At 48.7% G+C, this 25,600-nt stretch overlaps 2 protein-coding genes across 2 annotated transcripts; both read right to left on the bottom strand.

Annotated features, from left to right (window-relative positions):
- Positions 1-8,105: 8,105 nt before the first annotated feature.
- On the bottom strand, positions 8,106-14,153 carry LOC125641769 (serine protease inhibitor Kazal-type 6-like). The gene is made up of 4 exons (XM_048862168.2): positions 13,677-14,153; positions 10,229-10,254; positions 9,144-9,259; positions 8,106-8,312 (listed from the first exon to the last, which is right to left on the bottom strand). The coding sequence occupies exons 1-4, from the start codon at positions 13,732-13,734 to the stop codon at positions 8,267-8,269; spliced, it is 246 nt and encodes an 81-aa protein (XP_048718125.1). The 5' UTR covers positions 13,735-14,153; the 3' UTR covers positions 8,106-8,266.
- Positions 14,154-17,970: 3,817 nt separating this feature from the next.
- On the bottom strand, positions 17,971-25,600 carry LOC142072931 (serine protease inhibitor Kazal-type 6-like). The gene is made up of 7 exons (XM_075131225.1): positions 25,324-25,600; positions 24,763-24,785; positions 21,911-22,035; positions 21,554-21,599; positions 20,189-20,316; positions 19,998-20,043; positions 17,971-18,176 (listed from the first exon to the last, which is right to left on the bottom strand). Exons 1-7 carry the CDS (start codon positions 25,379-25,381, stop codon positions 18,168-18,170), a joined length of 435 nt encoding a protein of 144 aa, XP_074987326.1. The 5' UTR covers positions 25,382-25,600; the 3' UTR covers positions 17,971-18,167.

The raw sequence follows: 25,600 nt of genomic DNA, 5'->3' as shown, positions 1-25,600 counted from the left end.
GAGCAATTAAGCCCCTTGAGGCCATGAAATAATAGGAGGCCACTGCCCAAGGCACTGGGCCACACAGCAAGATATGATCAGCGCTAAGCCATGTGGGTCGCAGGGTTTCCCTAGAACTGGTTGCAAATGCAGGGGTGAGGGGATGGATTGGTTGTAGTTCTGTGCATGTGCGAGACAGAAAAACAGAAGCCAGAGAGGGAAGCAGTATTGAGAGTGGTCCCAAGTGGGAGCAGAGGACAGAGTTCCTTATGGGACATGGCTGGCTGGAGGAGCAGGCTTGGAAACTGAGCAAGGAAACTGCCTGTTGCTGATTATTTCTACTAAGCAAAACAGGACTCTGTAGATTATAAATAAACAGGCTCGCACCAGAGAAATAGCTGACTAATGTAATCCCTTTCTCCACCTAAACAGAAACAACCCAGCAAGGCCCTGAATCTCGGTTAACCACTCAGGCCGAAAGGGCAGCAGTACATTCTGAGACAGGAGAAATCAAGCACCTCTTGAAAGGTGAATGAGTCTGGGAAGAATCTGGATCAGTGCTTTTCAATCTGTGTTCTGTGAACTCCTGGGGGTTCACAGACTATGTCTAAGGTTACCAAAGGGGTCCACACACCATATCGAAATTTTTTAGGGGTCAGCAAATGAAAAAAGGTTGAAAACCACTGCCCTAGATCATCATCATCAGAAGGGCGGAATGGGTGTGAGTGTTCGAAAGGGAAAGAGAGAGAAAGAAAGTTTTGTCAACAGAGAACAAGGAGCAGTGACTCACCACAGTGCATTTAACTGAGCCCGGGAAGCCAGACGAAAATCGGGTGTTGCCTGTCTCCTCTAAAATATAACCATTCCTGTTCAGAGGAGATGAGCTGCCCCTCAAACCTTTGCTGGGACATTTTATGATGACAGGGAAGCATGTCCAATATTTATAAAAATGCACTCAAAGCCAAAGAGGGGATTTATCCCAGAATATAGCCCCATTGCCTGTGGGAAGATGCCTTTGGAATCAGTTATAACGACATGGCAGGAGCAAATGGAATATTGCCATTAGGAGTAGGGTCAGGCAAACCTCCAGAGGCTAGTGTGGATGAGATTAGGGCTGGTTGGGAATTTTTTGATGAAATATTTTTTTAATTGGAAAATGCCAATTTGTCAAAAACAAAGTTTTTCAGGGGAGAGGGTCAGTGTAGATGAATTTCCCAACTTGAAAAAAATGTTGAAAAGCAAGCACGTGTTGAAATTGCCAAAACACACCAGTTAGACACATTCTAACTGAAACCAATGGAGGCTCATGATCAGCTTGTGTGAATTGCCAAACCCGCTGGTCCAAAGTTAATGATCATGGCTAGCGCCTCTGCCCTCAACTAAGTGTAAATGTTTGAGATTGCTGCCTCTTCTGACATCAACGTCGCCTCCCTTCTGAATGACCTGCAGAATTCCTGGACCACAAAGGTCAGTTCCTCAGAGTATCATATACTCCAGGCGTAACTTGCTTTATTTACACCAGGCCTGGAACAGAGGTGGTCACAAACAGCATGTAGGCAATCCTCTATACCCGAAATCCCAGCTCACAGTCATATACCTGGTTCCTGGGAAGATTCTCGGTCCTAAGAATTGGCTCTAAATATAGAACAAATAAAGCAGAAAGCAAACTCTGTGCTGTCTGCCAGAGCTTCTCACGAAGGGTCACTTCATTAAAAGTTTCCCGGATGACTGGAAAAAGGCTAATGTAGTGCCAATCTTTAAAAAAGGGAAGGAGGAGGATCCTGGGAACTACAGGCCAGTCAGCCTCACCTCAGTCCCTGGAAAAATCATGGAGCAGGTCCTCAAAGAATCAATCCTGAAGCACTTGCATGAGAGGAAAGTGATCAGGAACAGCCAGCATGGATTCACCAAGGGAAGGTCATGCCTGACTAATCTAATCGCCTTTTATGATGAGATTACTGGTTCTGTGGATGAAGGGAAAGCAGTGGATGTATTGTTTCTTGACTTTAGCAAAGCTTTTGACACGGTCTCCCACAGTATTCTTGTCAGCAAGTTAAGGAAGTATGGGCTGGATGAATGCACTATAAGGTGGGTAGAAAGCTGGCTAGATTGTCGGGCTCAACGGGTAGTGATCAATGGCTCCAAGTCTAGTTGGCAGCCGGTATCAAGTGGAGTGCCCCAAGGGTCGGTCCTGGGGCCGGTTTTGTTCAATATCTTCATAAATGATCTGGAGGATGGTGTGGATTGCACTCTCAGCAAATTTGTGGATGATACTAAACTGGGAGGAGTGGTAGATATGCTGGAGGGGAGGGATAGGATACAGAAGGACCTAGACAAATTGGAGGATTGGGCCAAAAGAAATCTGATGAGGTTCAATAAGGATAAGTGCAGGGTCCTGCACTTAGGATGGAAGAATCCAATGCACCGCTACAGACTAGGGACCGAATGGCTAGGCAGCAGTTCTGCAGAAAAGGACCTAGGGGTGACAGTGGACGAGAAGCTGTATATGAGTCAGCAGTGTGCCCTTGTTGCCAAGAGGGCCAATGGCATTTTAGGATGTATAAGTAGGGGCATAGCGAGCAGATCGAGGGACGTGATCGTTCCCCTCTATTCGACATTGGTGAGGCCTCATCTGGAGTACTGTGTCCAGTTTTGGGCCCCACACTACAAGAAGGATGTGGATAAATTGGAGAGAGTCCAGCGAAGGGCAACAAAAATGATTAGGGGTCTAGAACACATGACTTATGAGGAGAGGCTGAGGGAGCTGGGATTGTTTAGTCTGCAGAAGAGAAGAATGAGGGGGGATTTGATAGCTGCTTTCAACTACCTGAAAGGGGGTTCCAAAGAGGATGGCTCTAGACTGTTCTCAATGGTAGCAGATGACAGAACGAGGAGTAATGGTCTCAAGTTGCAGTGGGGGAGGTTTAGATTGGATCTTAGGAAAAACTTTTTCACTGAGAGGGTGGTGAAACACTGGAATGCGTTACCTAGGGAGGTGGTAGAATCTCCTTCCTTAGAGGTTTTTAAGGTCAGGCTTGACCAAGCCCTGGCTGGGATGATTTAACTGAGAATTGGTCCTGCTTCGAGCAGGGGGTTGGACTAGATGACCTTCAGGGGTCCCTTCCAACCCTGATATTCTATGATTCTATGATTCTGTGAAAAAAGTGACAACGTAACTGTAGTTCTTCAAAGACTAAAAACTTGCTGACTCCCTAAGAAAAGAACAGAACATGCAAGTCTATGTGTAGTGGCCTTTTGAAACCGCCAGCCATATAAAGTGAGACAGAGTCTTGAAAGGCAGCGTGGTCTAGAGGCAAGAACACAGAGCTCCTGAGTTCAAATTCGGCTCTTCCACTCACACACTGTGTGGCCTTGGGTGAGTCACTTCTCCCTGTCTCAGTTTCCCCATTTGTGTAACAGGGACAACAACAGTAACCCATCTGTCTAAGATGGATGCTTTGAGTGTGTGTTAGCTAGTGCTTGGAACATAGAAAAATGCTAATCAATATTGTGTGTCATGGGGCCAAATTCATCCCATGTATATACTGGATTTACACCAGGTATAATTCAACCCATGCCCAAATCTAATACCGGGCAATATATTTTCTGATAGGTTGTCTGGTGGCAGATTAGAGTGAGGAAACTCAGAGAGGCACTCGACAAAATTCACCTTCTGTGATCTCTGCAGTTGGGAATTGGAAAACACCAGCTGTTGGTGACCAGTTAGAAGAGATGGCCTGGTACCAGCCAGCGGATTGATATCACAACGGGATATGTTCCCCTCTTTGTGCAATGTGTCAGAGATAACGTGCAATAGGGAACCTGCCATATTCCTGCAAGCAGGGTGGAGAGTGGATGTGTGTGTAGAACAGAACTTCACGTAATGAGGGGACCACCACACCCCAGCTCCCCCAGCTTCTTTTAGTGCTGTAGATTTTCACGGTCCATCCCACCCTTGTGATGTTAATTGAGCCCTGGGGTAAACAGGTGTGTCTTCCGTGCTGCACTCACACCAGGAATCAGTTTGGCCCATAATGAGGATAAACCCTGCTAATTAAACAGGGGAAGTGTTAAGTGGTAGGACCAACCACTTAGGGTAACCCATTCTTATGATCACCTCATGTCACCTGTGGGATTCTGGTACAATCACAGACCCTGCAAGATTGCCTATTAACTCCCGCTGGATGCCTGCCATGGATCTGGCCAGAGGCAGGCTTACCCAGCTGTGCAAACTGCATTGTAATCACTCTACAGAGCAGCCAAAAAGCTTCAGGGGTAGGGAGTCCATCCAAACATGAAGAATGTTAATTCAAGATGCCGAACATTGAGCTAGGACTGGAAAGCTCGTGCTTATTCGCTGTTATTATTGTTTTTTCATGTTCTCAAACTTACTTACAGGAAAGTAAAAGTTTGAACACAGCAGCAGCACACAAGGGGAAGCTGCCTGAACTCTCCGTTATTAAGTAAGCCCTAGTTAGAGTGGGCAACCATTTTGGAGACCCTAATCATGAGTGTCCACAAAAATCGTGGGCTCAACTGTGTTCCCTGCTTTACTTTAGTAACTGCACCCCGATGGGAAAGCCGTCCCATAATTTCTTCCTTCTGCTCTGACAAGCGTGGCATGCATAATGTTCATTTAAATTTGTTGCCACACTCAGATTCATTTTGGCTTTTAAAAATTGCACTAACAAGAGCCAAATACAGAATAATTATCAAATTCCAAAGTGCCCTAGAACAATGTTCTCTGCCTGGTGCAGCTGGATATTCCAGCCTGAAAGGTATGCTGGGGGGGGGGGGGAGGTGCAGTGATATTTCTGGGAATGGATCTCATTAGGAGACGTGCTAACGTCAGTGGTATGATAAAGCATACAGCATGTGAATTTAGGATCCCCATAAGTGCGCCTTGGCTGGCTGTCTATCTATCCAGAGGCATATAAAGGGTTAATCATATTTTCGGAGGAGTTGGTAAATGTACGAAGGTACAGTATGTTGGAAAAATCTGGCAGGTTTAAACAGCGTCTGGGACAAAATACCTCCAATCTGCTCACGTATGGGATTGCTGGCTTTGCTTGACATATCAGGATCACGGCAGTCACTGCCTGGATGCTTCCTAAGACTGCATGAAACGGCAATGTCTATACAAATCTCGGAGCAGATGGGATTTGCCATAAAACAAGCTGCCATTCGATGTGCTAAGTGTATGGGCAAAAAAAAGTCACCTTTGTTCTGAATTGCAACAGCGATGCCCGACCAGAAGGAATATCGTCAGGAGAACCCAGGAGTGTTATGGACAAGTATCCAAATAGTCAGAGGTCAGATTGCGTCCAGCTAAATGGCCCAAAGGTTTGGATGCTTGTCTGAATTAGGGGCTCAAACCCACCTTGAAAGTTACACTGAGAAGCTGCCAGCCCCGGGATGTGCTACCTGGCGTTTAACCAGGGCTGCCCCAAACCTCCCGCCCGCCCCCCAGGTGTGTATGTTCTGCTGCGAGGTGGGCAGGGACTGAGGCAAGTGTCTCTTTCCCCAGCTGCTGCACACAAACAAGGAGAGGAAGCAGCAGCACCGGGCAAACACAGTTTGGTGCTGGAAAATACCCAGGGCAGTGAGAGTTCAGCCTGGAAAGCTGGGGGTGGTGGGGTGTGGAGAAGTCCAGGGCCTCCCCAGGGGATCCTTGGTATAGTCTCTGCACTCATCAGAGGCATTTTTATAAGCCCCAGATGTGGTGTGACAGTGGAAAACGATCGCTGCCAGAGTCACTTTCTTCTAACACTGAGCAAGGCACTGTGAGTAAAGGGATTATCCTGACAGCCACTCGCTCCTTCTGCTTCCCTGGTGAGCTTCTGCCTAGAACCAGCCCTAGCCCCCTCCCGCCTGCCTTCCCACTACAGATTGAAAGGAACAGCTGCGCACACATCCCTACCTCCCTCCAGTTTGTTTACCTCTTTGTAGTAAAGAGGTTCCTAATCTTGCCCAAGGTACAGAGGCTGTCCGCTCCCTGTCCCTGGCCTAATGAGTTGCATATACAACCCAAAGCTGCACCGACCCCTTCTTGCAGCTGCAAATGGGTGCTGTCCCAGAGCAGCCCCTCATGGCATGGGACAGCCCTGCAGGTACCGTCAGTTCCAAAAATAATCCACTTACACCCAGAGTCTTTAAGAACAATAGTTCCCCTCTTTTGGGAGCTAGCTTATTCTGATTAACCAGCTCCCCCGCCCACAAGAACTCCCCTGTTCGATTCAGGGTTTCACAGCCCTCCTTCTTGGGCTGTGCCCCAGTTGAGTTGTTCTTCCTGGGAAGGGAAGGGAAAGGAAGGGGGCTCAGCAGCTTCCTCCTTTAATAAGCTTAGACCCTCTTTCTGAGTCCCCCTCCCCCCAAGGTCAACTCCTCAGGTGCTGGATCCTGCCCAGCTGAGTGTAACAGCCCCATGCACCTGTCTGCACTGCCTGGGGGAGGGGAGCTTCGCCCTCTCTCCCTACAAGGCTTTTGGTCCCAGATCCTCAAAGGCATTAAGGCACCCAACTCCCACTGAAATTCCCAGGAGGATCTCACCCATAGGCAATTAATGCCCAGATTTAGGGCCCACCGTAGTCCACACACCCCCACTCAGCTGCTGCCTTCTCTTCCAGTGCCTACACTCACTTGGCACCTCAATTTCCCTAGGCACCTACGTTTCCGCACCTGGGCACATCCTGCAGCCTCAGACGGGCGCCTGTCCCCCTATCTCATGCCCGAGCCAGGGGGAGGCCTGGCTGACTTGTGAGGCATGGCTCAGCATGCCTAACGCCACACAAAACTGTTGGGGCAAAGGGAACCTCCCTCGTAACCACTAGCCCAGGTGTGAGGGTACTCGCCGGGCATGTGGAAGAACCATGCTGAATTGCCCCACCTGCCGGATGAGTCGAGGGGTTTGAACAGGGGGTTCCCACCTTTGAGACGAGGCCCTTAGCCTCTGGACTATGGGGTGAGGCTGTCTCAGTCTCTCCGTTTAAAGTTGCTCCACTGTGTGCTAACTATGAATTGGGCCAGAGAGAGAGCCTGACTCTGTAGTTAGGAAATGCCCCTGAGACGTGGGGAGCCCTGGTGCAAATCCCTTTTGCCCATCAAGCAGTAGAGGGAATTGAGCCAGGGTCTCTCTCTCTCATTACCATTGTATCTCATTACCGTTGTCCCTGCTCACAACCTTTAGTGGAACGACAAGACGCCCATGCTACAGAGGGGGAACCGAGCCAGAAAGCGACTGACCACAGGGAATATGTGGCAAAGGTGAGAATTATTAACACCTGCCCAGCCAGGTCCTAGGCTAGCTGTTCTCTCGGAGACACTGATGTAGGACTTAATCAACTGGTGCCACAGCCCTGGGTGTGGTTCCTGCTCTGCTTTTTATGTACTTGTCATTTTCTTCTCTGGAAAAGGAAACGTGATGCTGTAGTACAGGAATCTCCCATAAATTGGGCCCCCGGTGCACATTGCTAGTATTATAGATTCATAGATACTAAGGTCAGAAGGGACCATCATGATCATCTAGTCCGACCTCCTGCACAATGCAGGCCACAGAATCTCACCCACCCACTCCTGCGAAAAACCTCTCAGCTATGTCTGAGCTATTGAAGTCCTCAAATTGTGGTTTAAAGACTTCAAGGAGCAGAGAATCCTCCAGCAAGTGACCCGTGCCCCACGCGGCAGGGAAAAGTGAAAAACCCCCAGGGCCTCTGCCAATCTGCCCTGGAGGAAAATTCCTTCCCGACCCCAAATATGGCAATCAGCTGAACCCTGAGCATGTGGGCAAGATTCACCAGCCAGATACCCAGGAAAGAATTTTCTGTAGTAACTCAGTATTACACACTCTATCCTCAGGTTTCAGAGTAGCAACCGTGTCAGTCTGTATCCGCAAAAAGAACAGGAGGACTTGTGGCACCTTAGAGATGAACAAATTTATTTGAGCATAAGCTTTCGTGAGCTACAGCTCACTACATGCATCCGATGAACCGAGCTGCAGCTCACGAAAGCTTATGCTCAAATAAATTTGCTCGTCTCCAAGGTGCCACAAGTCCTCCTTTTCTATCCTCAGGCATTGTCTCACTTCAGCCCTTCTCTGTTTGTTACGGACAAAGGAAACAATCAACAAATTCTGCTGAGTTCACTTTATTGGGCAGGCCAAGTGGAGACACTGTCGTCACCAGCAGCTCCTGGGGAGGGGGCATGTGGAGACCGTGGCTGTGAGCAGGGATCTGCCATGGCTGGCGTGAAAGCAAAAGGGAAGCTTTCAGCACTCAGCAGTGAGGAGGATTCAGCACTTTCCAAGATGCTGCAGTCGAATACTTCCATGACTTCTCCTACAAAAGGAGCAAAACAGACTCAGGCACTGCTGGGGATAAGAGACATTCAGCTCAGTGCCGCAGACACAGGACAGGACCTGGTGCCTGGGAACAGCCCAGCTTGTCTGTCCAAGACACTGGCCAGTTCCTGATGTGTCAGAGGAAGGTTCAGGCCCCTTTTTTAACTTCTTGCCTGAGGCAGAGTGGTCTGGATGGGAAGGGCCTCTGGCTTTTCCTTTGGGGTTTTAGACCTTGTTCCACAAAGACAGTCAGTCTGAGCCCATTCAAACTTTGAGTTAACATGTTTGCCATGGGGCAGGTGGCTCCCACAGCCCTGGGAACCCTGTGGACAGCTCTCCTGAAGTTTTCAGAGGTGCAGTTCACCCCTTGCGGAGGTGCGGCAGAATCACAGAATCATAGAATCATCGAATATCTGGGTTGGAAGGGACCTCAGGAGGTCATCTAGTCCAACCCCCTGCTCAAAGCAGGACTGATTCCTGACTAAATCATCCCAGCCAGGGCTTTGTCAAGCCTGACCTTAAGAAGAGGCTGTGCACCAAGGCAGTTCACAAAAGAAGGCTCAGGAGGGACTGACCTGGGGGCACAGGCTGTGGGCCAACTCCCTGCATGGGTGGATTTCATTCAGGGAGCGGAAACGCCTTCCAGCGAATTTGGATTCATCCGGGTCTGTTCTGGGTGAGGCGCTTCACTCAGAAAACCTCTCACTGGGCCAGAATTATAGACTGGCCCATAGAAGCAGAAGCAAAATGGAGAGAGGGCCTCCCTGCCGGGAAGAAAATCGGGAAGCCAGAGCAGCTCTACTCGTTTTAGTGACTTGCTTCCACTTACTTGACAGCCTTGCAGAAGGCACATTTGTTGCCGTATGTCATGCCATTCGAGCCACAGTGCGGGTTGGACTCCCTTGTGCAGTACATGCCGTCGTCCATGAACTCCTTGCAGTCAAACTGCAAAAGTAATAATAAAACCCGTTAAACCTCCTTTCCCCCCCCTTCTTTTTCTTCCATGGCACTGATAATCAATTGACTCACTTACTCTCGTCTTTCTACTGAGAGGAGTTAAAACAGCAGCAAGGGTATTGTCTGCTCCCTGGAGAGAGAAATCCTTCCACGGCCAATGGATGTGGCATCAGAAGGAGCATCTCCGCAGGGTTGTAACCACCTACTTATCAAGAGGAAATTCTGGTTTCCCAAACAGGTTGGCCCCGTCATGTTAGAAGCGAATAGATATCAACACTCTTAAAACCAATCAGCCTCCAGTGCAGCTAGCTCCCTGCGGATCGGAGCCAGACTGTCCCAGCTGAGTGCACCGACCTTTCCTAGGCACTCAGAAACTGGGTGAACAAGCTCCAGCTTCCATTTATTAGGAAAGGTTAAGACAGGCATCGGTCTAACATAACTCTCGGTCCCTTCCCACCGGATGGACAAGCGAATCAGAGTTTGTAAATGTCTCCAGCATGCTAGTGTGTCGATATGGATTCTAATCACATTGTACAGCTGGTTTGGCTTTGGTCACGTTCCAGTAATTGACTCTGCTATTGGGAAATAAATAGCCTGCGTAGTACCTATTTGCAGCGTCTCTCTCCTGTGAGAAGACTGGGCTGTGGAGCTAGAAGGAAAAGGAGCAGTGTGACTCTGCTCTGGAATACATTCTGCAGACACTGTGGTGTCTGAACCCGCTCAGGTCTCATCCCATGGACAGTCCATCTTGTGGGTCTGCCTGTGTCCCACAGCCCAGCTATATAATTGTGTCACATATACAAGGCTACATTGCCACGAGCGCTGGGGGACCCTGGAAGCACCCATCGGTTCCCGTTGTTTTTTAGGGTTTTCCAAGGCCTGAGCTGTTCCTTACAAAGCCATTTCTCTGGGATCGGGGGGAAGTGCAAAGTAACAAGCAGAAACAGCTGCACTAACCTGGTCCCCGTCTTCACTGGCCACATCTGGAACAAAACCACAGTTAGACAAGATTTTACAAAGCCACCAACTATCTGATGGAAGCTGAGTGAAAGTTGAGTTCATTTACAAAAACCTTGAAAATGACAGTATTTTCCTGAATATGATCTCCTGCAGTACAGGCTGCGTGTAGGGGGAGGGGAGGGCTAGTAAATCAATGATCGGAATCGTTGTACAGGATTTTATTAATTGACCAAAAATACGAAGTGACTTATCACAGCCACTCAGCTGTCGCATTGCATCATGGGTACATTCGGCAAACTCTTTGGGGTGCTCGCTAACCCCCGTGGCAATACTGTGATTGCAGCAGCGCTCAGCAGGCAAAGGGTTCAAAGGGAAGTGAAAAAATATATTTTAAGCTATGTGAGCATTTTAGGTTGCAGCAGGTCTGCATAACTGAAGGTGGCTGGTGTTGTCTGTGGCTTCAGAGCACATGGAGCAGAGACAAGGTCCCTGGAAGGAGGGGGGGAGGGGCATCAGCTTAGGAAAATTAGCCAGTCCTGGTGGTCAATGTTAGACTCCTGGTCAGTCCTGTGGCCAGTGGTTCATCCCATGACCGCTTCGTCGAGGTCAGGACACAGGGAGACCCCGTGCAGGGATACTGAGCAGGACGAGCTGTGCTTAGATTTTTCCTGAGCCAGCCAGGAAGAATCATGGCAGCTGTCTGTTTCTGTCAGCCTCAACAGACAATCAATCCCCTTTCTGTTTCCTCACCCCCAGACAGCCTGCAGTCAAGCTCTCAAGCTGAGTCCTTCTCTCCAGCTGGGGGACATTGCAATGGCTTTAAGAAGGAACCTCACAGCCGGGGTATAGGTGAATGTAGGATCCTGGGGGCCTAGATCATGCACTCCAACATGGTGCTTGAACCCATATTAAAGAAGGGTTCGGACTAAGGGAGGCTCCAGCTTCGCATCCCACGAGGCAGGGCCTCCATCGCAGCTCGCTGCTGCCTCCCTGCTGTTGCCAGGTTCGCGATTTTGTCGTTAGCGCTGGTGACTTTTTGGTCTGCTTGAGCTTTTTCCAGCTTTTCTGCGACACATCACAATACTGCCACTTGTAATGAAATCGGGCGACTTTGGCTAGATCTTGTGACAGAATCACTACATCGGCAACACTGGGGAAGGCAGAGGTGAGAGCCGCAGGGGTGGGTGGGGTACCTGGGGGGGCAGGGAGGATGCCAAGCGGGGCTGGCGTTAGGCAGGGGGAGGGCACTGGAGAGAGCAAGGGGGTGTTGGGTAGGGAGAGGGAAGGGGGCATTTTGAGTGTCGGGTCTGTAATTGGTGGGGAGAGGGCTTAGGGAGTCGTGGTCAGCCAGAGGAGGGGGAAGGGAGGGTGCCTGGAGAGAGGGCAGGTGGGCTCTGTGAGGGGCATCTGGAGGGTCCCCATTCCCTCACAGGGAGCTGAGTGGCTCTGGTGGGGCGGCAGCACTGGGCTGCTCCTGGCTGCTGGCCCCGGAGAACTTGGCTGTGGGGTGCTTCTCTGGGACGGGCTATGCGGTGTAGGCCTTACCCAGCCCCACTCAGGGGTTTTCTGTACCTGGAGGAGCAGGTCCCGGTGCAAGGGGCTCAGCCTGGCTGGAAGGTGCCCAGTGTGAGCAGGAGATACGGCACCTCTCTGCTCCGGAAGGAGAGACGGCAGCTGAGCCGGGTCTGGACTCTGGGGGGGTCCTCCTGGCCCCAGGGAGACCCCCACCCCCCACCCCTAGACCCAGCTCGTCACTACAGAAGGAGAGATGGCGTCTTGGCAATCAGAAGTACTGGAACACCATTGTGCTGGCATGACATGGGCACTGCCCTAACACCCCTCCTCTCAGGGCTGCCAAGGACCCAGCATCTCATGACACCCATGCACGGCACAGGCATCTTGGCTGGAGCCTTCGACATCCAGCCAGTCACTCCTGGCTGCCAGGAGCCACTGATGCACCTGCTCTGCAGGCACCAGCCAGGCAGCCACTCTGCCTCCCCTCCCCACACAACTGCCCCCTAAACGTCCATCCCTCCTTCTCCCCCACCCACCCAGCACCTCCCAGACATCCTAGCCCGGTCCCCTCCAAAGCCCCAATTACCCATCCACCTCATCCAACCTGCGCTAGCAATTTCTATGCATCTCCATGTTTTATCACTGCTACTTCTTCAGGCAGGCTGTGTGGTACTGGGGCATGTGCTTTAAGGGCTGAGCTTCCCAGAGACTGGGCAGGGCATTGTGACAGCCTTGTTGTTATGCCTGGCCAGCTGGACACAGAATAAAGCAGAGCTCTGGAGAGCAGCTTAAGCCCCAATTGATCACTGAACATCACAGGCTGTGTTGACCATAAGCTGCAGTTTATGTGCAAATCTTTTGGAAATCAGCTCAACAAATACTTGGTGTAAAATGTCACAGATGAAGCGTGACGAGACTTGTCAGCTGTGCTCTCAGATGCCTGTTTGGCTTATATAAGACCACAGGGCCTTCTGGTGTCTTCCTCCTCTGGAGCAGGCAGCTCCAGAGCTCTGGTGGATCTCTGCCCTAATTAAGTCTCACTTTGAGCTGGGTGAATAAGCCATAATCGATCAGTTATTCCGTGCCTTTCCCCGCTCTTCGTCCACACACAGCCTGTGATTTTTCTCAAGAGCGTTTGCTATTGTAACTAGCTCACTGAAAAACAACGGCAAACAGTTGTCGGCCTGTGGATTCTCTCTGGCAAGCGCGCAACACGCTGAACTGGAGCTGTTTGAACAGGACACGCGAGTCCCTGGGTATCCGTGTGGAGACCAACTCCAGATGTTCAATAACCGTGAGCCAGGCTCAATAAATCATGGGATTAGCTTGAAAATCATGAGATTTTTTTAAAAAATGAATAAATACACGTAGGGGTTTTAATTTGCCTTCGGCTCTTTGCATCTCCGGGGGGGGGCCTCGGCTCCTGTTTTCAAGCTTTTCTTCACACTCTCGAGGACGAGACATTTTTGAATGAACACTGAGATTCTGTCCTAATCACATGCTTCCAGGAACTGGGGCTTTAAGAAAAACACCAGCTATTGCAAGACTCATGATAAACTCACAGGAGTTGGCAACACTGGAGCACAGTTCTCAGATTGCTGGTGCCAAACGTCACACTTGCAAATGTGCTTTCTACAAACATCCTGTAACAATCACTTAAAATATCTGTCGTCACTGCCATTCCTGAGGGCAAACACCTGGGCTGCAGCAGTCACTGGCTGGGAACACTAGAAAGGCAGAGATGCAGTTCCAAGCACATTCATCTAAAAACTCAGCCCAATCTTAGCAGCAATCGGTGCTGCATTATTTGCTCCCTTTCAGTTTTATCTCACCCCCTGCTGCTGCTGCCCCTGACATCCAGTAATCAAGGCTCCCTAGGGCTAGAGATGTTAGACAGCACTATGTACAAGCTGCAGGAAGAGTTACTCACCAGAGAAGAAGAAGAAAAGAGACAGGCCGAGTAGCACAAAGTAACCTGTTGTTTTCATGGCTGTTCTGTGCAAGGCCAACAGCCTGCTCTGGAGATGCTCTCTCAGCAAGAAACCCACAGAGAGTGCTCATGTACCTTCCTCTCCATCTCTTTATATACGCACAGGCACGTTCACATTCCCCACTTGCATTATGAAAACTTTCTCCCTCTCCTTTCCCAAGTAATCATTGGCCCTAGGAACCAGCTGTTGTTTATGAGGCTCCGTCCCAGGCGTTAGGAATGCTGCCCTATCCACATCAAACCCAGAGAACTGGGTTAAGTATGCAAGTCACAAACTACGGCTTCTAAATGGCTCCGCCAATGGTAATCTCCCTTTCTCCAGTAATCACAGGAGTCTCACAAAGGGAGAACTTTCAAAGCAGTGACTCAGGAGGGAGGCTGGTAATTGTCGTGCTACGGGGCCCTTCCTGAGTCCCTGCAGTGGGGTTTTGCAGTGCAGCAGGCTGGCTCTTAAGGGACATGTAGGAAATGACTCACACCAGGAGAATGGAGTGGGTGTGAAACCAATTATTTGGGGCACCCTTTCTATTTTTGAAGTCAAGACTACATTTGTTCAGCTGGGGTGGAGAGAGGCAGCATAAAGTGATATGATTTCATGGCTGTTTGCGGAGTCCCAGATCAGACATGCTGATGCTCCTCCTTCAGCTGTTTAAACTGGGGCTATAAGCTGTTTTTCAGGTCTCCTAAAACCCGAGAATACATCCTGGCCCCAGTCCTACCTTTGGTGTCAGCAGGAGAATCAGATGACCTGGGCTCTTTGCCCAGTTCTTTCCACTTACTTTCTGTGCAACCTGAGAGACAACACATACATGCAGTTTGCCCATCTGTAAAAAGGGGATAACAAGTCCTTTGAGACAAGAAATGTTACATATTGGTTTCATTTGCCCATCCCAGACAGACAGTTCCATTGAGGACAATGGGGCTTCCTGCATAAAGACAGAGCTGGGTGAGATCTAGCGTCTTGTGGTTCCTGGCACCTGTATTGTCACATGGTGCCTTTGGATGCAAGCGGCTAGAAGAATCACATCAGCAAAGAAGAGCTATCGTCTTCAGGTCAGTTCAACCAAGAATGGAGAGTGGCTCATTGTCAATTGACAGTGCCATTGCTAACGGCTCTGAAAGCCCCCCAAGAATTACAAGGACCGGAGAAAGGATTTCACAATGTATAAACCTGCCACTGAAACCAGAGGTGGGCTGGATCCAAACCTCAGATCCCAGTACTCCTGAAACAAGGGCAGAATATTTACCATAGGGTAAGTCACAATTAAATGTGTCACACGTGAACTGCTAAGCCACCTTTGATCTACCAGGCAATGGTGTGCACGTACAGATAATATCAGCTCTAACTCGTTAGTATGACTATCTGTACGAGAACAGGAGGTTTTTTTGCTTCCTTAGCACCAGCCAGGTCCTCATACAATAAACCAAAGAGCTGCTCAAAGATAGGTCAGTCCATGGTGCCCCGCAATGGGACTTGGGGGCAGGGGCTGAAGTGAAGAGTGCCCCATCACACAAACATCCCTGAAAAAATCCAAGACAGGTTTGAAATGTGTCTGGTTTCGGTGCAGCTAAAAAAACCTGGGTTTGGTTAAGTCTTTTGAAACGTAATTATTACTCCTATGCCAGTGCAGATGCCTCTTAAACATTTGCAGAGATGCTGGACAGTGGCAGAGGAAACTTTGCCAAAGCCTATAAAAATGTCATCAAAGTGGAACGGGCTAGGACTGGTAAATTACCATGGTGTCAGTCACACGTGATGTTTGTTGAGTGTGTTGTGTGTTGTGATAATGTCTATGAAACAAGACATTAAATGAGGACAGGAGGAGGTAAACAAAGGGAATATTTGCATTAAGACACTCGTGTTCTTGAGGGAAACTATAGCATGTGTTCTGTCCTTCTAGGTCACCCAGCCCCATGGCGTATGGGCACCTCAGTTCCCCACAACCTCCCCGGATCAGAGTTTATCATGTGATGGAGCATGGCTGGATTGAGCAAAACATTAAGAAATGTGCCCTAGGAAACAATCCTGCATGGGCTGAGTGGAGGACTAGACCAGAGGACCAACCAAGTCTTGGCAGCTGAATGATGGTTTTTTTCACCTTTCCCAGCAGCATCTGGAACTGGCCGCTGGCTGCTCTGAGCAGGTGTGGAAATTCCTAGCTCCCTAATTTGTCTAGGAGCATCTGACCTGCGAGGGATCTTCTCTGAGCCTCTCGCAGGCCAAATGGGGCCAGGGGCAAGTGCTGACCCGGATGGCCTGCCTCCCTCAGAACCCGTGGCACAGCAGAGGCCAGCGGGGCACCCTCGGAGGGGCAGATAGGGAGGGCAGCCCTGGCAACTCCTGTTTGTGATTCAGAGTCACAGATTCAAAATGATTCACAGTTGGAGAGAGTTCCCTGCCACGCTCATGTCTCTGCTCTTCCCCAAGGAAGCTACACCCCGGTTAGCCAACCAGGAGCCATGGCATAACCCACAGCCCACCTCTCCCTTGTAGACTTGGAGTGGTGCTGCCAAGCAATGTGGCAGAGCAGGGTATAGGGCTTTACCGAGGAGCCTGCGGGACGCTGGCAGCAGAGTCCTGAGCAGACACCGATTCCTCATTTCCCCCACTGGCATGGCTCCTTGTGTCCGTTCTAACATGACAGGACTACCTGTTCCCATAGCCTGGGGCGAAGGAAGGGTACAGATGCTCCAGAAACCACATTGTATATTGCATTGAATTACTGATAAACTGGAAATATGGAGAACGTTGAGTTAATAGGTCTTCTACTGAAAATTGCTTCGTTTTAATGCTAGAAGGAGGGAGACAGCAGCCTAGCCCATGAAGGGAGGTGGCTGGACTGTTGCTATGCCAAGCAATGGAGTAAGAAAGGCCAGGAGGGGTGTTTGGAAGTCCTAGATTATAAACCAGACGAGATGGATTCTACATTGCATGCATCAGCTGCGCGGAAAGAGAGTGGAAAGCGGAGAAAGGACAGAGAGGTGAGCAGGTGTCAGGTCATGCAGGATGTTGTCACCCTCACGCGGAGGGTGGGGGGGTTCATTTGTCTGCATGCTCTTTAGCTGATTCGGGCGCATTGAGATGGCAGGTTGCTACGTGTCACTCACACTCATGCGGGTCAAAATTCACACCACCGCCTCTGTCACACACAGTCACCGACGGATGTTTTCATTGGCTTCATGCTCCCAGGCGGGCAAAACGATGCGAGGCACACACAACTCACAGCCTCCCCCCCGAGTGCCATTGTAAGACACAGGCATTGGTTAAGCAAAGAGCCCGGCCCAAGGTCTATGGGCTACAGTTAACCCCCCACAAGCCGGAGGCAGGGGGGAAACTACAGTTTTAGTAACAGTTTATATCACAGGTGCTGACTTTACAATGTGCGAGAGGTGCTGACCCCTGGCTCTGCCCTAGGCCTGGCCCCACTCCACCTCCTCCCCCAAGGCCCCACCTCCACCCCACCTCTTCCCGCCCAGTTCCACCCCCTCCCCCGAGCGTGCTGCGTCCTCGCTCCCCCCACCTAAGAGCCTCCTGCGCACTGTGAAACCGCTGATTGCGGCGGGTGGCAGGCGCTGGGGGGAGGAGCTGATAGTGGGGCTGCGGGTGGGTGCTCAGCATCCAGCCCCAGAGCACCCACGGAGTGGGCGCCTATGGTTTATATCAGGGGTTCTCAAACTTTTATACTGGTGACCCCTTTCACACAACAAGCCTCTGAGCGTGACTCCCTCCCTCTGCCCCCATACATTACAAACACTTTTAAAATATTTAACACTAGTATAAATGCTGGCGGCGAAGTGGGGCTTGGGGGTGGAGGCTGACAGCTCGAGACCCCCCCACCTAATAACCTCACGACCCCCTGTTTGAGAACCCCTGGTTTGTATCAAAGCAGAAAGCGAGTTGCTATAATGTTGCAAAATTGCATAATAAACTCCAGTAAGAGGGCCACCTAGTGCATGTTACTGGCGTTACACTCTGTGGTCTCAGACAGACTCCGAGTCCGAGGCCCGAAGGGACCACCGCCGTCGCACATTGCAGACCACAGGGCCTCACCCACCCACTCCTGTCATAGTCCCTAACCTCTGGATGAGTGACTGACGTGCTCCCCTGCAACTCATTTCCCTTTCCCCCACGTGTTCGCATTACTAATCATGTTTATTACAGTCGGATGGTACCTAAGGGCCAGGACCCTGGAGGCCATAACGCCTTGCCCAAAGAACAAACTGAGGCAAAGCATGCTGCTGAGTTTACTTTATTGATCAAGCCAACAGAGGGACCGAGAAGCCCCGGTGAGCTGCCGGAATCTGGGGTGAAGGGAGAAGGTATTTCATTGCAGGGCTTTGCTGGCGGAAAGTGCAAGCAAAAGGGCCACTATCAACTCGGCACCACTGGGGATTCAGCATTCCCCATACTGCCTGAGGTGAAGTTTTCTGTTACTTAGTCTGGAGAGAGAGAGAGAGAGAGAGAGAGATTGATTAGCAACGAGTAGCCCTGGAGGAATAGCCTCCCCCCTTACTCTGCTAACCGGCTAAAATACAGAGCACTTCTTTGATGCTTGGTCCCTTTTCCTTGCTGCTTGTGACAGTCATTTTGTGCCAGCCAGTGAGAGGGGTTTGGAAAGGGACCAATAACTTTTGAATGCTTCTGCTAAAACCCAGTTTAAACCTCTACAGGTGAGGGACCCAGAGGAACTGTGGGCCAGTAACTGGGGATCTGAACTGAATTCTAAGGGAAGCAGAAGAGAAATGAGACTCCTCTGGGCTAAGCAGCTGCAGTGTTTGTCTCGGCTAGGGGATTATGTAGAATATAGGTGGTCCTAAAGAAAGAGAACCAGGTTTCAAGAGGGCGCTAGATTTGTGAGGGGCGATGGGGGTGCTCTGGGATGCCAGCAGAGTTGGGTGGCTGCAGGACAAACATCAGCATGCTGTCATGCCCAAACAAACAACAGGAAGTATTTTTTCACACAACGCACAGTCAACCTGTGGAACTCCTCGCCAGAGGATGTTGTGAAGGCCAAGACTATAACATGGTATAAAAAGAATTAGATAAATTCATGGAGGATAGATCCATCAATGGCTGTTATCCAGGATGGGCAGGGATGGTGTCCCTATCCTCTGTTTGCCAGAAGCTGGGAACAGGTGACAGGGGATGGATCACTTGATGATCACCTGTTCTGTTCATTCCCTTTGGGGCACCTGGCATTGGCCACTGTTGGAAGACAGGATACTGGGCTAAATGGACCTTTGGTCTGACCCATATGGCTGTTCCTATGTCATGTAACATTGACTGGCCTGTCAGGGTGTTTATTAAAGTTCTCAGAGTGGTAGCTGTGTATCTGTATCAGCAAAAACAACGAGGAGTCCTTGTGGCCCCTTAGAGACTAACAAATGTATTTGGGCATAAGCTTCCGTGGGCTAAAACCCACTTCATCAGATGCATCGAGTGGAAAATACAGTAGGTAGATATATTTACACAGTACATGAAAAGATGGGAGTTGCCTAGAACTGACCCCCCACTTGGTAAGGCAACTCCCATCTTTTCATGTACTGTGTAAATATTTAATATTTATAGTATCCTAGTGCCCAAAGACCCGTCTCAGGATCAGGGCTCTGTTGTGCTAGGCACTATATAAACAGGCACTGGCTCTGCCTTGAAGAGCTTGAACTCTGATGTCATTCCGCAACATGCGGAAGGTGGAGAAGAGAAACAAAGGCATACATTACATAAATAGCTACTTTCCCCAGCTGCCCCTAAGCCTGGCCATTGTCCATGGGCCAGTTCCTGGTTGGGGTTGGTATGCAGCAGAAGAGGGTCTTGAGAAAGAAGGAAGAGGCCTTGCAAATCAGACTGGCGAAGACAGAGGAATTATTGCTCATTGCTAATCAATGCCTCTGATAATAATTGACTCGCCAGCTTTCTTTGTTCAGGAGTGGGGTGAGACAACAGCCATGGCAAAGCCCATTTTCCCAGTTAGTGGAGCAGCCGATACCAGCAGATCTCAGAGTTTGAGGGTTTGGAGTTTTTCTGCACACCAAGGTGTGTGTTAGAAGGCTGTGTTAACGTTACCCCATCACATTTGACAGCTCTGGGCTACTCTTAACACGTGTCTCCTATCATATTCCCAGTCTTGTCGCCAAGTGCCTTGAAAACGGTATCAGCATAACACAGATATTTTCCTTCAGGTTGGCCATGCTGACGCACTGAATTGAAGGTATGCCATATATACGTATAAATAGTTAATAAGGCTGATGTCTGGGCTTTACCTGGGGACATTCTCCATCATTGTTCTGGTCAACGTCTGCTCCATTCCTTCGGGAAGAAAGCAAGGTTAGGGTGGATGAACACAGAGCAGCCTCTCAAGAATTAGATCACCGCATCGCACCCTGGGAACCAACACGATGATCGAAATGTCCATACATCTCTGTAATGGCCCAGCAGCTCTTGTGGAACTTACGCGACAGTAGAGCAAAAAGCACATTTGTTGCCATAGGTAACGCCGTCAGTGCCACAGATTGGGCTGTACTCCAGCGTGCAGGCCGCTTCCTGACCTGTGGGTGTTTTCATGTAGCCAGTGCAGTCAACCTGCAACAGTCACAAAGCAACACAAGGTTCAATCTATAACCCTCCCTCTCCTTCTTCTAGGGATCGGATTGTAACTGACTTGCTGTCTCTCTCCTCTGTCTGCCGGGAGGAGGTAAAAGAAGAGGAGAACAAGGCCAATTGTAGGAAGCAGAAAAGGCTGCATGAAAGGCGAAGCTGAGGTCAGTGGTGTTAATATCACGTGCAAGATACAATCCCAAGTAATAGGGTGTACAGTTCTGGAGGAACATAATGTACCATTCAAGGCAAAAATTACTGAAATTCCACGTTGGGATTTTTTGTTCCGAATGACATTTTGTTTCAATGTTTATATTCTGTTATATGTTAGAATAAAATAGAAAATCAAACCTCAAAATTGAAACAAAATGTTTTAACTGAACTGAAACAGTGTTGTGGGTATTTTGGAAAATTTTATTTTATGGGAAATTTCTAAATTTGTTTTCATTCAAGTTTGGAACAAAAACAAATTTCAAAACTGCAGAATTTCCTGCAAAATGGAAATTTTTGTTGCTCCCAGCTTGGTTGCTAGTGCATTTGTAACACCGACAGACCCCAGTCATTGGTGGGCAGGATCGAACCGAACATAAAAACATAAGAATGGCCCTATGGGTCAGACCAAAGGTCCATCTAGCCCAGTATCCTGTCTATTGACCGTGGCCAGTGCCAGATGCCCCAGAGGGAATGAACAGAACAGGTGATCATCAAGTGATCCATCCCCTGTCACCTGTTCCCAGCTTCTGGCAAACAGAGGCTAGGGACACCATCCCTGCCCATCCTGGCTAATAGCCATTAATGGACCTATCCTCCCTGAATTTATATAGTTCTTTTTTGAACCCTGTTATGGTCTTGGCCTTCACAACATCCTCTGGCAAGGAGTTCCACAGGTTGACTGTGCACTGTGTGAAGAAATACTTCCTTTTGTTTGTTTTAAACCTGCTGCCTATTAATTTAAACCTGCTGCCTATTAATTTAACTTGGGACCTTTGGAGCTAAATGCATGAGCCTCTACTGCATGAGCTAAAAGCCACGTGACCCTTAGCTAAGGCAGTAGCAGACTCATTAATCTCTAAGTGGTCTTGGTGGCACTAGAAGGGACAGAGCACCACACCCAGGAGTGTGTGGGTTACACATTCATACTGTCTCTATTGTGAGGACATGCCATTGCTAATGTATCAGGAAGTAGGTTATAACAATGAACAGAGCAGATATTTGGCTGTACCTGAACACATCTTCCATCATGCTTTTTGACAATCTTGTTGCCACGTCTTGAGAGAGAAAGAGAGAAGAGTATGTGAAGAGAGGTTAGTTTGTGAGCACTTTGCAGGAATCTCACTCATTACATCTCTTCAGTTCTATGATGCTGATACAATTAACTAAACTCCTTTAAATCAGATAGCTCCCAAGTGATCTCTGGTTGGACTGATCTCTGATCAGTGAATACCAGACTCACAACGATGAGTCGCAGAATCACATCAAGCCATCTCGTCCGTCCCCAGCCCAGTGGTGCTTATACTATGGGCTTTTCTGTGCTGCTTTGCTGCTTTGGTTAATCAGAAGAAGTTACTTAAGAACTTACAGGATTTCTCTGCAGAACAAACACTCATTGGGGTAGGTGACGCCATCACTGCCACAGACTGGGTCAGCCATCCTGGGACAAGGAACTTCTCTACTGGGAAGCACTGTGTAGAGACTGCAAAGAGGCTGCAAAAGAGAGTGTCATTTGGGTGTGACCTTTACTACAACATTACACCTGATAGCTCTGTGCTTCTCTGTGTATCCACTTTGCCTTGTGGTCCTCCCCCAACTGTACCCCACTCTTTGCATGTGCCATCCCCTTGTAGTTCCTTTAACAGAGACTTTATAGGACATACTAGAACGTTTCCCCCCATCCTGAATGGGAGGGGAAGGGGTGGTAATCATCCTAGGTTCCTCTAGATCTCCTGCTCTGGAGGGGAAGGAGAGCTCACCAGAGCTGGGTGAATAATGATTTTTTTTTCTTGGTTTGTTGGTAATTTCAAAAAGTTATATATACGTGAAAAGGGGGGATGGGTTGCAGAGGAGGCTTCACAGAGCTCTTATACCTGGGTACAGTTTCCGTTTGGACCAAACTCCCAAATCTTTGAAATTTTTGGAAAATGGAAAATGGAACTAAACCTTTTGTTTTGATTTTTAAGCATTTTAAAACATTTTTGATTTTTTCAAAATACAGTTAGAGGGAAATCTGAAGCGAAAAGCCATTTCAAGCTGAAAATATTTTGCTCAAAAAATGTGGAAATGAAATGTTCTGATTTTTTTCTGATTTTTTAAAATGAAAAATTCAACAAAAGGGACTCAAGGTCATTGGATGGTTGTGTCCTGAATCTGCATTTTTTTAGCAAAAAACGTTTCAGTTGAAAAATGTTGCCAAGCTCGAAGTTCAGCCTGGAGCATGTTCTCTGTGTTGTCTTTACGCTGACACTGGTCGCCTTCTGGGAGACAATAAAGATTGAGCCTCAAAAGATAGGCTAGGATTTCAAACCTCAATTTCCTGCCATATCCTTCAAAGACATTATTGTTTTGAGTTTCTGTATCGTTGTGGGCCAGGATTGTATGTAACGTCTCTCGGGGGGATGTGACAGATGTAAGGCCTGGGAGTTCAAAAGACTGCATGGAAAATGGGCCGGACAAGGATGGACTTTTGGGACAATAAGTGTGAAGTGGATTTCCTGGGGAATCCCCAGGGAGACATTAGTGCAAATTCCCCAGCTCTGGTTATGCAAAAATGCAGCCTTCTGAAATGATGCCCTGAGGAGAGGGTCATTGTCTGCTGATTACCTGTTACAGAAGGCCAGGATCAAAGACCCTAGCTGTATAAAGAAAGGGCTGATCTGCCCAGTCTGGGTAATGGTTCTGGATCTCAAATGGATGAACACATAACCATGGGGAAAACCCAGTCGTGGATTTTGAAGGACTAAAACCTACCAGAGTCCCAAATTAAAGCTGGGAGGTGACCAAGGAACTGCCTATGCCTCTGTGGGATTTGGGAGAAAACCTCCTTAGGCTCTTTTGAAAATTACCTATGTGACAGGGTCAGGCCAGATGGCTACAGGAGATTGTTAGAAGGCCAATATATTAGTCCCAGATTAAGTAGACCCCTTTTCCCTGGGTAAGGTAACGGGGCAGTTCCAGAACAAGCAGGAACTTGCTGGAACCAATTAAGGCAGGCAGGCTAATTAGGACACCTTGTGCCAATTAAGAAGAAACTGCTAGAATCAGTTAGGACAGGCTGGCTAATCAGGGCACCTGAATTTAAAAAGGAACTCACTTCAGTTTGTGGTGTGTGTGTAAGGAGCTGAGAGCCAGAGGCACTGGGAGCTGAGAGTGAGAACGCGGACTGCTGGAGGACTGAGGAGTATAAGCATTTTCAGAAATCAGGAGGAAGGTCCTGTGGTGAGGATAAAGAAGGGGTTGGGAGGAGGCCATGGGGAAGTAGCCCAGGGAGTTGTAGCTGTCACACAGCTGTTCCAGGAGGCACTCTAGACAGCTGCAGGCCACAGGGCCCTGTGCGTTCCACCAGAGGGGAAGGTTTCTGGGCTGTTCCCCGACCCACATGGTGGATCAGCAGAGACTATGGGTATTGTTTTCCTTCCTTTTCCCCATGCTGGCTGGTGATGAGGTTATCTGAGTAAAACAGCAGATTTGAGCCACGAAAGTGGCCAAACTGAGGGCTGCCGTGAATCTCTGAGGTGAGCAAATCTGCCAATAAGAGCAGGACCCACCAAGGTAAAGGAGGAACTTTGTCACACCACCCGTAGATCTGTGTAGGTTTTTATAATGGTGCCCACCATCCTCATGCAACAAATATTCTCACATAGCCAAAACATTCAGGTAAAATGTAGTCTGCTGGTGGAAAATGAGAGACTAGAAAATGAGGTGATTTTCTTGGAATCAGTCAATTTTATGAACTATTCACTGAAGTCCCTTAATTATATTCAGATGGCTGAAATTTTGTGTAGCTTTTAAAACAAAAGGCAAAGGATACTTGATCACATGTGACACTATGATGCAATTGTGTTTGAACTAAAAAGCACATGGAGTATATTAAGTTAACAAGGGGCCTTGACAAATGCATTATGGATTAAATTGACCCCTCTGCACTAGGGCTTAAGTGGGCTTTAAGCGGTACATTGGCCTTGCATTGGCCCTCTATGCTGGGGTAAATTTCACCCTATATTATTAGTAGTTACTGTTTGTTTTTATCAGTTGCACCGTGTGGAAACAATGGATCCAAATCCCAGGGATCCATTGTCTCAATTCTACAGCAAGGCAGTCATTTCACTTTTTGAGGCACCTCTATTCTTTCATTGGTGTTTAGTGGTTTTCCATATGTGCCTATCTGTGATGGACCTAGGGATCAGGGGAAAATGACAAAGAAGATCTGAAACTCACCTGACCTGCCCCATTGGCGACACCTGGAACAAAAAACAGAGACAAAAATGATAGAAACAAAGCAGCATCTTTGATAAACATCCATTAGGAAACATTAATCCTAAAGAATAACCAAATATACGCTCTTAACTCAGGAGACCACCTGTTCCTTCCTGTATTGATGGCCACAGCTAATATTATATCTCCTCTGAGTAAATATCAGATAACGTTCTACAGCTGGAATTTTTTGATTGTTTAATAAAAACAGAGTTTTTGGTTGCTCCTTAATGATGAAATGCAATGTGAACTTTGCCTCTGCGACCCACAAGTCCTGGTAACGTCCTATAGGTTCAAGTAGGACTTAAGTGGTACAGAGGCCTTGCAGGAGCTCTCTGCACAGGAATGAATTTCATCCAAAGAGAAATCCCATACCAACCCGCTGGCTTGGAACTGTTCTTGGCACAAACCCTAGCTCAGTGCCACCTCTTTAAGGTTGTGCGTACATCACTGACTTCTTGGCTTCAAGAGGGCTAGAGATATCTGCCAAGGGGCATTACACAGCCTACAACAAAATCAACTCACCGGAAAAAGAGCTGAAAAGCGCCAGACCGAGCAGACCAAAGACACCTCTTATCTTCATGGTGGAGGTGATGGGTGAGTGGGAGTCAAGTCTGTAGCTGCTCTGCTGAGTAGATGATGTTTCTCAGATTCCACTGCCCGAGCTCACAGAGATATAATGTGTGTATCTCCCCAACCTTGACTGTGAAATCACCACCCTAACAGCACTGTTGGCTCTGGAAGCTAGCTGGTTTTTATTGAGGCTTGTACGGAGCTGTAAAGAACATTTTCTTATCAGCGA

This window comes from Caretta caretta, chromosome 8, assembly GCF_965140235.1.
Source record: "Caretta caretta isolate rCarCar2 chromosome 8, rCarCar1.hap1, whole genome shotgun sequence".
NCBI lineage: Eukaryota > Metazoa > Chordata > Testudines > Cheloniidae > Caretta > Caretta caretta.
Note: the sequence above shows the minus strand (reverse complement) of the source record. Positions and strands in the feature narration are given on the sequence as shown.